Genomic DNA, 12025 nt, shown 5'->3' on the forward strand with positions numbered 1-12025 from the left:
TCAAGTGTTCACACTCTTTTGACTGAGCCAGCCAGGCGCTCCAAGTTTCACTCTTTATTATTGTTCTTTTTTTTCTCTTTTTAAAGATTTATTTGTTTATTCATGAGAGACACAGATTGAGAGGAGAGGCAGAGACATAGGCAGAGGGAGAAGCAGGCTCCTCGCAGGGAGCCCGATGCGGGACTCGATCCCGTATCTGGGGATCACGACCTGAGCCAAAGGCAGGCGCCCAACCGCTGAGCCACCCAGGTGTCCCTTTATTATTGTTCTTTAGCTCTGCCTGATTTTCCTCGCTAAATTCTGAGCTCTTTAGGAGCAGGTTGTCTTAAATTCTTCCCTGCACCTCATGTATAGTGTTGAGCATGCAGTAGATGCTCAAATGCTAGAGAATTAATTTTAAAATTCATGGGATAGTCTTTAAGTATTCAAATATGGTGAGGATGAGTAGGTTAAGGCAGATTTTATCCCAAAGTAAATGCTTACTTTAAACTGCCTTACTTGTTGGAAGCACATTGTAAATTAAGTTCACATTTATCAAAGGATTAAGCTGTCAGGAATATTATTGCGGCTTTTGGAACTACTTAATTCAACAAGCCAGCATGTTTTAATAGTAGTTAATTCTAGTCATACCTCCGTTGCAAAGAAACTGTTCAGACGTATGCAGGTGTGTGTGCGTGTGCGTGTGTGTGTGTGTTGTACGTGGAGAGGGAGAGAGAGAGTGAGAGGGCACTATTTCACACCAGGCAGAGCCAGGTGGCTCTGTTCTCATATAGTCATTGGAGTCACTGGATTTGAGTTCTGCCTTCCAAGTGGACCACTGGTAGAAACTAGCTGATCTCACTCCTCAGTGGCCTATATTCTGGAATCTTTTTGGCTGCTTAAGAATTCCTTTCTAAAAAAAAGAATTCCTTTCTATAAAAAAATTAAAAAAAAATAAAAATAAAAGAATTCCTTTCTATTAAAGTCTTCCTTTCTTTGTAAACATTTGTTTTTCAGTCTTGGTGAGAGGAAGGGTTGACAGCTTTATAATGATCCCCCATTTTTCTGGGTTGGGGGGATTTACTACCTGTAAAATCCAACTGAATCAGAGATAGCAGAATTGATTTACTTAACTTAGTCCATATCTCCACACAGCAGGCAGGGTGATCTTATAAACACAGGAATCAGGTCATTCTTAAAGCCCTCCTTTAAAAAAAAAGAAAAAAAGTTTTATTTATTTATTTTAGAGAGTAGGGAGAGGTAGAGGGAGAGGGAGAGAGAAAATCTCAGGCAGACGCCTCACTGATCCCTGAGCCTGACACAGGGCTTGATCCCACGACTCCAAGATCATGACCTGAGCCAAAACCAAAAGTCAGAGGCTTAACCACCTGAGCTCCCTAGGCACCACTGAAAGTCCTCCTTGACCCCGATTTCTTTTCCCTTCTTGATGCTTCTCCTGTTCTCTCACCTGCTTACCTGGCTCTGTCATCCTGCACCTTTTCTTCTTGGTTTCCCTCCTCGTCTCTTTCCTTTGCTTCCTGTCTCTCTTAAACGTACAATGCTTTTCCGTTTTATGTCAAACAGCTTAGCGAGATGTAATTTATCTATTACAAATCTCACCTGCCTAAAGTGTAAAATGCCATGATTTTTAGTATATTTATAAACATATGTTCTTGTGCTCTGTTTATTAGTGACGTTTCTATTAGTCTGTATGCTGTGGAAGATCACTTGTGTCTTTCTTTTTTTTCTATTCCCAGTTGGGTGGCACCATTGGAGACATTGAAGGGATGCCGTTTGTGGAAGCATTCAGACAATTCCAGTTTAAAGCAAAAAGAGAAAATTTCTGTAATATCCATGTTAGCCTTGTCCCACAGGTGAGCTTTCCAGATAAGTATAGACAGCAACTTCTAGAAATCTTCCTGTGATATTCTGTTTGGTCCACACTTTATAAGGAGATAGAAGTTTATTGAAACACTATAAGGGAGCAGCGGACAGGACAGCAAAGGAGAAACTGCCTGTTTTTTCCACATTTTATTTATTTATCTTAAAAATATTTTATTTATTCATGAAAGACACAGAGAGAGAGGCAGAGACACAGGCAGAGAGAGAACCAGGCTCCCTGTGGGAACCCTGATGTGGGACACAATCCCAAGACGCCAGGATCACCACCCTAGCTGAAGGCAGATGCTCAACCACTGAGCCACCCGGGCACCTCTTTTTTTCCACATTTTAGACTAGGGAGCCATTCATTATCCAGAAAAGCTAAATGTCCGGTATACTGACAGTGACCCATTTCTTTTCAGCCCAGTGCTACCGGAGAACAAAAAACCAAACCCACACAAAATAGTGTCCGTGCACTGAGGGGGTTAGGCCTGTCTCCTGATCTGGTGAGTAAAGGAGAATGGGTAAATTTCTTGGAATAGGACCTCCATTTTTTGATCTATAACATCATCTAAGTCCTTTTTATCTCTCAATGATTCCTATGACACTGAGGTTTTTGTATCTGGGGCCAGGGAAGGCTTATTCCCATATCCTCAAGGGTAGCTTCACATATTTCTAAATTGGCCATCTGTTCTCCTCCAGGTCCTCGAATTGGCCACATTGACAGCTAGACAAGTGCAGTGTCCCGTCATTTTTACAGTCCCTGGGTCCTTTAGTGTGAGGTGGGACCTTGCAGATTTTCCTGACACCCAGTACAGTGGGCTGTCATTGCCCTTATTATAACAAGTAATCCAGTTATCACCAATGGTCTATATCAGAGGTTGGCAAGTAACAGCCTGGAGGCCTGCTGCCTATAAAGAAAGTCTTAATGGAATGTGGTACGGTCTGTTGCTTACATTCGTGCACAGCTGCCTTTGTCTTGCAATGATACAACTGAGTAGTTGGGACAGTAGCTTCTTGACTTGCAAAACCTAAAATGTTTGCTATCTGGCCCTTTAGAGAAAAAGTTTGCCAACCTTTGGTCTAGCTCTGTTCTTGTATCCAAAGAGACAACATTTGTGAACCTTCACTCTTGTTCACTAGAGATGCCTAGACATTTTGAGTGCTTACTGGTAGATGTGTATTGAGTTTGATTCTGCTTGCTTATATTAGCGCTCAGGTGTTTCTAATAGTCCAGTGGCATGCCCAGAATGAACAGGTACGTACTTGGTCAAATCTCTGGCTGTAAGAAGAAATTAATATAGAGAATGAACGGCGGCATGAACAGCCAGATTCCCTCTTGCTGACCTGTGCACAACTGACTTTGACAGATTGTCTGCCGAAGTTCAACGCCCATCGAAATGGCTGTGAAGGAAAAGATTTCCATGTTTTGTCACGTGAACCCTGAACAGGTTAGTGCTGCTCCTGAGCTCTGAGTGCCTTGCGGCAGGCACTTCTGCTGATGCTAATGTTTTGCATCTCTTAAATGATCGTATTACTTCTCACGGCATTTATGAAGGCTTTGGGAGATTCATATCCAGCCACGGCTCCCGTGCCCTGAAGGGAGCAATCTGAGACCCTTGATTCCTTAGGTAGATCATGTTTCTTGGCATAATCACTCCTTAAGTTACAGGTACAAAACTAGGTGGGCTTTTTAGCTTACAGTCAAACTTCTAGAGAGAGAGAACCGTGTGAAGCCTGCTTATCGTCTGTTTATCTTGTCTTTCCAGGACACTTACTGCTTTTGCTGCGATTTCTGCTTTGTACATGTTATAGCTTAACTTTCCCCAGGCTGCCGGTTCCATTGACATTCACACCATCACTTCTGATCACATCAGTGGCCTCAGTTCACTTCATTGCTATAGAAACTGTACTGTGATTTGGGCTCAAGACCTCTGTCCTGCAGGGCTTTCCACCTGGGGATCTGAAAGCTTTTTCTTTTTTCTTTCATTCTCTTATCTGTCTCTTGTTTGCAATAAGGTTTAGTTGTAAGGGATCAGAGCTGGCTGTAGTTTAAAAAGCGATATGAATGGTGCTCAGGAAAAGGGTGAGGTTTGGCAGAAACCTTTTTTTTTCCAGATTAGCCCTGGGTTCTTTGAAGCCTAGAAACCATCTCCTTGGGTTTCTTTATCTATGGAGGAAGTTTAGTGCACAGGCTCCTGCCTCCTGCCTGAGGCTTCAGGGTCGGCACATGAGTCTGAACTCTTTTGAAAAATGTGATGATAGCAAGTTTAAAGGACTCTCCTGTATTTGTAATGTCATTAAGCCACTTTAGGTTTTTTTCCTGTTGTTTTTTGTGTCCTTCCTATTGGTAAATAGGACTTTGTGTCTGTATTATATAAATGTAACCTGGTTACTGAAATGGAAGGAGGATACAGTTTTCAGAGTTGGATTATTGAGAGCTCTGGGAAGGGAAGAATGCAAATTTCTGACCATCCAGAGCCTGTTTTCGATAGAACTAGAGATTCCAGAAAACATTCTCTCCCAGCAGTCCACAGGTTAGTTTATTAGTCATTTTTCAGCGTGTTGTTTTTTTCTAATGTGAATTAATGCTCCTGTTTCTTGGTTCCTGGTGAACCTGCATTTAAAGATCTTCTCTAGTTTCCTGAGGAAGGGATGGAGGGTCAGAGACGTCTGTATGGATGTGGTCATTACCATGACATTTGAAAAAAATCTCTCTGGCTTGGAGGATAAATGAGTAAATAGTTCCACATTCCATGTCTTCCACTGTGGGAGTTTGGGCTGCCCAGAGATTTAGTTTTAATCTGTGGTTGGTCTGGAGCTCATATCAGTGACATCTTGGCACTTTGAATTGCTTTGGTGTATGCAGAGTGAGGCACAATAGTCCTAAGCATTAGGTTGGTAATGTTCAAACAGCTTAGGAACCCTTGGGTGGATTTGGCTATGGATTTGGGAAGATGGAACACAGAGTTAGCAGAACATTTCTTGGCATTGATTTAGAATGTGGCAGATCCTTAAATGCCTGCCAGTAGTCCCTTTGGATATACTTGAGAGGGTGGTGAAAGCTTGTTAGGGTGAATGTGAAAAACAACCATAACACCTGGCATTTAAAGGAGCTGTTCTCCTTTAACAGGTGTAATTAATTTGGGTTCAGTGTGTGTTTGAAAATATATCCAAATGAAGGGGACTTAGATGGTGATACCTTGGGCCGTGTGTCTTGGACATTGACACATAAAGCATCCATGTTTCAACACCAATTCTCTGACTCCAGCTGGGGTCCTGCAATTCAACTCTGACACTAACTACCTGGAATGAGCATCAAACTCCGCAAATTTGAGGGCCGAGTTCTTTACAAGACTGCCCTCCGCATCAGGCACCAGCCACAAGTTTCCACTGTTCTAAGCCACCTACATTTCTGCCTGGCTAACTACAAATTTGGGGCTTCCAATAATCCCTTCGGGTTCGGTAATTCTCTAGAATGACTCATGGAACTCAAGAAAATGTTATACTTACTATTACCATTTTATTATAAGGAGTGCAAATGAACAGCCAGATAAAGAGATGCATAGGGCAAGACCTGGGAGGTCCCAAGCTCAGGAGCTTTTGTCCTCGTGGAGTCAGGCTGTGCCACCCTCCTGGTACATTTATAAATTTATCAACCGGAACACTCGCCTGAGTCTTGGTGTCCAGAGATTTTTTTTTATGGGGGTTTCACTATCTAGGCATGATTGAGTAAACCATTGGTCAAGTGACTGAACTCATTCTCCAACCCCCTTATTATCCTTGGAGGTCAGGTGCCTGAAAGTTCCAGTCTAACTTTGTTGGATTTTCTGGTGACCAGTTCCCATCCTGAAGCCACCTAGGGCCCACCGTTAGTCGCCTCATTAGCATAACAAAGATACCTCTGTCACTCAGGAATTTCCAGAGATTTTTGAAGCTTTGTGCCAGGAATTGAGAACAAAGACCAGATTCTCTCTATACATGTATGTATAGAGATATATCAAATAAGTCCTACCACAGCATTCATGTTTCTAGAGTTGGAATAATGAGTTCAAAGAGTTTTATAATTGGGTCAAACTAAGCTTGTGTTAATTCTGCCTCTTGTTTGGGTCACTGGGCTTTTGGTTTTCTTCAGTCAGTATAAATGAACTACCATTGTCTCTCGAGTTTTGATTCATTCTTGAACTCATTCTTGTGGCATATCTGAGGCATGTCATTTAAATATGGTGTTTTATCATCATTAATCAGGTCATATGTATCCATGATGTTTCATCCACATATCGAGTGCCAGTGCTTTTGGAGGAACAAGGCATTGTTAAATATTTTAAAGAGAGATTGGATCTGCCCATTGGTGATTCTGCGAGTAATTTGCTTTTCAAGTGGAGAAATATGGCTGACAGGTATGTGAAAGGAATTACTAATGTAGTCTTTAATAATTCTTGGATTTGGAATAAGGATTGAGACATACCTTAAGTATACCTATGTCACATTCAACTTTCTGTATGTATATGTTTTGGTCTGAATTTATCTAAAGCTTTATTTTTTATTTTTTATTTTTTTAAAAAAATGTATTTATTTATTCATGATAGACAGAGAGAGAGAGAGAGGCAGAGACACAGGCAGAGGGAGAAGCAGGCTTCATGCCGGAGCCCGATGGGGGACTCGATCCCTGGACTCCAGGACTCCAGGATCATGCCCTGGGCCAAAGGCAGGTGCTGAACCGCTGAGCCCCTAAAGGGGCTTTAGGATTCCCTAAAGCTGTAACACATTAGTGGAGTGTTTTGCTGTATTCTTTGAAGATTCTGTGGCTTTTGATTTTGTTCTACTTAAATGAAAGTGAATTGAAGGAATTTGGATTCTGGAATGATTTTTTAAAATTCTGGAAGTATTTTGATTGGTTTCTTTCTCAGTTTCTGAGTATTATTTAAAAAAATATTTATTTTTTTGAGAGAGAGAGATAGTGAGAGAGCTTTTGGGAGGGAGAAGCAGGCTCCTCACTGAGCAGGGAGCATGATGTGGAGCTCAATCCCAGGACTCCAAGATTATGACCTGAGCTGAAAGTAGACACTCAACTGACTGAGCCACCCAGGCACCCCGAGTTTCTGATATTTTAAACAGGTTTAAATGTCACAGGTTTTTGCCGTTTTTTTTTTAAGTTTATTATTATTATTATTATTTTTAGATTTTATTTATTCATTCATGAGAGACACAGAGAGAGAGAGAGAGGCAGAGACACAGGCAGAGGGAGAAGCAGGCTCCATGCAGGGAGCCCAATGTGGGACTCGATCCTGGGATCATGGGATCACGCCCTGAGCCGAAGGCAGATGCTCAACCACTGAGCCACCCAGGCGTCCCTTTAAGTTTATGTATTTTTTAGTAGTGTCTTCACCCAATGTGGGGCTTGAACTCACGACCCTGAGATCAAGAGCTGCATGCTCTTCTGACTAAGCCAGCCACGTGCCCTTGTAGTTAGTACTTGTTTTTTAAGATTTGGCTAACATTTCCTAAAGGAAATTCCCTTGAATGAAAGGTTTAGGCTCTGACATTATTGCTTCATCCTGCAGTTATTAACTGTCAGCATTGTTATTAAAACCTCAGACAGGTTTTAGCTTTAAGACCATGATATTAATTTTAGCAAGGTTTGTCTTATTTGAAGTCATGTGGAAATTAAATTCTTGTCACCTATTTTCTCTTACTAAATGTAGACAAAGGCATAACTCCATAAAGTCCCAACTGCCTGGCTTTTTGTGCAGCTTAGGTACGGGCAGCAGTTACAAACATGGGCTCCGGTGTTGCTAAAGAATAGATCTCATCACAAGTTCTCATCATAAGAAAAAAAAATTAGATGTTAATGGATGGATGTTAATTAGACTTAATTGTGGTGATCATTTCATAATACATACAAATATTGAATCATTATGTCATATACCTGAAACTGATAATATTTTATGTCACGTGTATCTCAATAAAAAAAAAAAGTAAGCTCTGGCATCAGACACGCTGGACTGAGATCTCAGCTTCGCCTCTCACTAGCTGTGTGAGTTTGGGTGGATTACCCAACCTCTCTGGACCTGTTCTCCCATCCATATATAACAGGGGATACATTGTGATAATTATGAGAGAAAACATGAGACCTTAATCTCCATGGGGCGCTGAATATTGGTTACTGAAGATGGTAAAAATAATTAAAATGGTTTGATGGTGACAAAATCACTGACCTTGGTAGACGATCAATAGACTGAAGTGCTCTTGCCCTGTCACTTCAAGATTTAGAAAGTGTTTAAGAATTTTCTATGGCAAGTAATATCAGGAGCAAAGTGCAGTTTCTGAATTTAGGTAGTGTCCTGCATGATGTTATAGTTAAGTTCCTGCCCTCCAGAATGCTTAAGGAATCAGTTGCTTTGGAGGAATTTTCTGAGTAGCTTGGGGCTGATCTAGAAATTTTGATATTTCATTCCTTTGATTGGAAGTAGCTCTAAATTATACTCTATGCTTCTGTGCTTCTTAAAGCCAGTGTTTGGTTTTCATGTTCGTTTCTTTGGCTGCTGTAACAAATGACCACAAACTGGGTGGCATCAAATAGCAGAAATGTATTCTCTCCCAGTTGTGGAGGTCGGAAGTTCAAAATGAAGGCATCAGCAGGATTGGTTTCTTCCGGAGGCTATGAGGGAGAAACCGGTCCAGCTTCTGGAACTGCTGGCAATCCTTGGTGTCCTGTTTCTGCCTCTGTCATTGCATGGCCTTCTCTATGTCTCTCCTCTTCTCTCTCTCTCTCTCTCTTTTTTCCCCTCCTCTTCTTTTCTTGTATAAGGATGCTTGTCTTTGGACATAGGGCTCAACCTAATCCAAGATGATCTCATCTCGAGATCCTTAATTGTGTCCACAAAGACCCTTCTTCCAAATATCGTTACATCCACAGATTCTGGGGGACATATGTTTTGGGGGGTTGCTATTCAGCTCACTGCAGTCTTCAAGCAAAAGGAAATTGAGCATCGGTCCTTCATGATGATATTGATTTATTGGTAATGACAGTATGTACTGTGCTCTCACTACAGCCTGTAGAGAGATACAGGAAGGCAGAGGTCAAAGGGCTGCCTTGTTCGTGGAGGTCCAGTGCTGTTCAGAAGCCAGGGGTCCCTGGTGGAATTGGATGGCAGAGCTCACCTGGGACCCCAGGCCAAAGTGGGGACAGCTCAACTCACTGGGGACCTGCCTATGGGGTGGGCCTGCAAAGCAGCAAAGCGGCTGGCCCCTCACACCCAGCTGATGGCCAGGTGGAGAGCATGTGAGAGCTTGGCTGGTGTGGACAGGGCCCGGTGAGCCTAGCCTGTAGGCCCGAGAGGGAAAGAGAGCGTGCAGGGACCTGTTTCCCTGGGACATGTGGGCCAATAGACTCACCTGTTTCACCTGGCTGCCAAGTGACTCCTCCTCCCCTGATAGACCAGACTAGGTGAGTAGGAGGGAGTGATGGTGAGGACCCCAGTCCTGCTTCCTTCCCGGGAGCAGAACTGACATTCCTCCTTCAGTGGAGGAGTGAGAATAGGGGTTAAGAACTCAGCCCAGCTGGTGTGCTCAGATGTGGTTGTGACCGCCAGTTCTCCAGGGTCAAACCTGGCACGGGGAGTGCTTCCCTCTGACAATGTATCAGAATCTTGCCTTGATACCAACTTGCTTTGTCATCTGTGTCTTTTATGTAGAGATGGGGTGAAGCATGGGCAGCCACACAATCTCCAGAGCAACATAAAATTCAGTAACAAGCTAAAGGTTTAGCAGCCTTCTCTGAGGGGCTTCAGTCACCTTCCTAGAAAGTCACCTTTACTGTCACTTTTAACTTCTTAGCTTCTTATGCATTCTTCTCCTTCCAGCCTATTTGCAATTATATTTGTCTGGCACATTTTGCAGATGTTGGTATGAAAGAGATTCCTGCTCACAGTAAGGTGTTTGGGGGATGGTTTGCTTCCAGGCCCTAAAACATCTTCAGCCCCAAAATGATGTTTCTACATAGTTAGTACCAGACCAGACCATTTTTGTGTTCGTTATACAGAATTTCTAGCCAAAGCAACAGTAAACATGGTGTCTTAAGTGGTAAACTGTGATTGAGCATCTTATTCAGATTGGAATTTTCTCGTAAAAATGATCTAAATGTCTCTGAGTGACATTCTTTGGGCATGCCATGAATAACCTGCCTTTGTGGGCCAGCTGGGACTGTAACCATGTTTAATGTAGACAGTTTGAATGCATTTTCTTATATAATGTCACCTTACAAACTTAATATTGAAATGTTTCCTGTTGACATTCAGAATGAATTTTCTTATACAATGTCACCTTATCAACGAATTTAAGGACAGCTCATGTTTATGAGATAAGGAGAGTTTTTTATTTTTAATGCTTTTAACTGTTTCTTTGATACACTTTACTTGGATTTATATCCATGCCTGCTTAGTAAGCCAACGTTGAGGTTGCTTATGAGTTTGCAATCTATTGACACACAGATTTTCATTCACTGGGGGTGGGGTGGGTATTTGAGTCAAGCACATCAAGTTCGAGGCTCATCTGCTCTTAAGGTTTTAAAAAGTGCCTTGGGATAAGAACAATGGCTGTCATTATATTTGTGATGTTATATTACATGCATATAACCTTTAAGCATGCCTTTCATCTCAGGTACGAAAGGTTGCAGAAAATGTGCTCCATAGCCTTGGTTGGCAAATACACCAAGCTCAGCGACTGCTATGCCTCCGTGTTCAAAGCCCTGGAACATTCAGCCTTGGCCATCAACCACAAGTTGAATCTGATGGTGAGCCCCGGCTGGTCTTCCTCATATTTCAGTTATTCACTGTGATATCTCATGTTTCAGAGACAGGTTGTGTTGAAGGAGCCCGAGACTGCTGCCAGGATTGATGTCACCAGGAGGACTTATAGTACTTAGTATACAGCAGGATTTGTGGCTAAGATTTAGTACAGTGAAAGGTTACAGAGCAAAGTCAGCAAAGGAAAAAGGTGTATGGGATGAAGTCTGGAGGACTTCATATATATACTTTGAGTATATTCTTTGTCTTTGTTAGATATAGAAATAGTACATGCTCAACGTGGGAAATTGAAACAAAGCATCATGTAAAATACAGAAAGCGGAAGATACCTCCTCCCTGAAATCCTATTTCTCTGTTGCACCTGTCCTTCCCAGTTTGATACATATCTTTCTAGACACATATGTTATATTTAATGATATTCTATACAGGTATACCATGATTTAAGGAAGCCTTATTATATTTTTAAAAAATATTTTATTTATTTATTCATGAGAGATGCAGAGAGAGAGGCAGAGACATAGGCAGAGAGAAGCAGGCTTCCTGCAGAGAGCCCATTGTGGGACTCGATCCCAGGACCCCGGGATCATGCCCTGAGCCAAAGGCAGATGCTCAACTGCTGAGCCACCCAGGCGTCCAGTCCAGCAAGCCTTATTATCTTGATTTAAATGGTGAAATTTTTATGTAATGAGCAAAAAGATACTCATGTATATGTCTAAGAAATTTACTAACTTCCGACTTAGGACCTATCTGACTTTTCTCTCACCTTTCTAGCCTCCTCCTACTGTAATCACTTTTTTTTTTTAAATTTTTATTTATTTATGATAGTCACACAGGGAGAGAGAGAGAGAGAGGCAGAGACACAGGCAGAGGGAGAAGCAGGCTCCATGCACCGGGAGCCCGACGTGGGATTCGATCCCAGGTCTCCAGGATCGCGCCCTGGGCCAAAGGCAGGCGCCAAACCGCTGCGCCACCCAGGGATCCCAGTAATCACTTTTTAAAAAAAGATTTGCTTCATTTTATTTATTTATTTATTTATTTATTTATTTATTTATTTATTTTTGAGAGATAGAGAGTATGGGGGAAGAGGTAGAGGGAAAGAAAGAGAATCTCCAGCAGACTCCCTGTTGAGCATGGAGCTGGACATGGGGCTTGATCTCATGACCACGAGATCATATCTGAGCTGAAATCAAGAGCCCAGCACTTAACCTACTGAGCCACCCAGGCGCCCCTGTAATTACTTTTTATTTGTGGCTTTCCAAGGAACACTTCACTTCTTGCTCTTCCCACTCTTTCACGGCCCCCACCCCTTGTAGAAAAAAGAAAACAGCAATAGTAAATTATTAGATTACAAATTTTAT

General features: G+C 42.1%; 1 protein-coding gene across 10 annotated transcripts in view; it reads left to right on the forward strand.

The window, feature by feature from the left end:
• CTPS2 (CTP synthase 2) overlaps positions 1 to 12025 on the forward strand; it is a 109833-nt gene that overhangs the window by 27571 nt on the left and 70237 nt on the right. For 9 of the 10 annotated variants that reach the window (XR_013374749.1, XM_077888314.1, XM_077888315.1 and 6 more), the window contains 5 exons: positions 1737 to 1853; positions 2283 to 2366; positions 3231 to 3311; positions 6109 to 6260; positions 10522 to 10654. Coding sequence is in view for 9 of the 10 variants with exons in the window: in XM_077888314.1 (XP_077744440.1) it covers positions 1737 to 1853; positions 2283 to 2366; positions 3231 to 3311; positions 6109 to 6260; positions 10522 to 10654 (567 nt within the window). In the remaining variant the exon portion in view is untranslated. The remainder of the gene's footprint in view (positions 1 to 1736; positions 1854 to 2282; positions 2367 to 3230; positions 3312 to 6108; positions 6261 to 10521; positions 10655 to 12025) is intronic. The other variant, XM_077888320.1, reaches the window with a different exon arrangement.

This window comes from Canis aureus, chromosome X (genome assembly GCF_053574225.1).
Source record: "Canis aureus isolate CA01 chromosome X, VMU_Caureus_v.1.0, whole genome shotgun sequence".
Taxonomy (NCBI): Eukaryota; Metazoa; Chordata; class Mammalia; order Carnivora; family Canidae; genus Canis; species Canis aureus.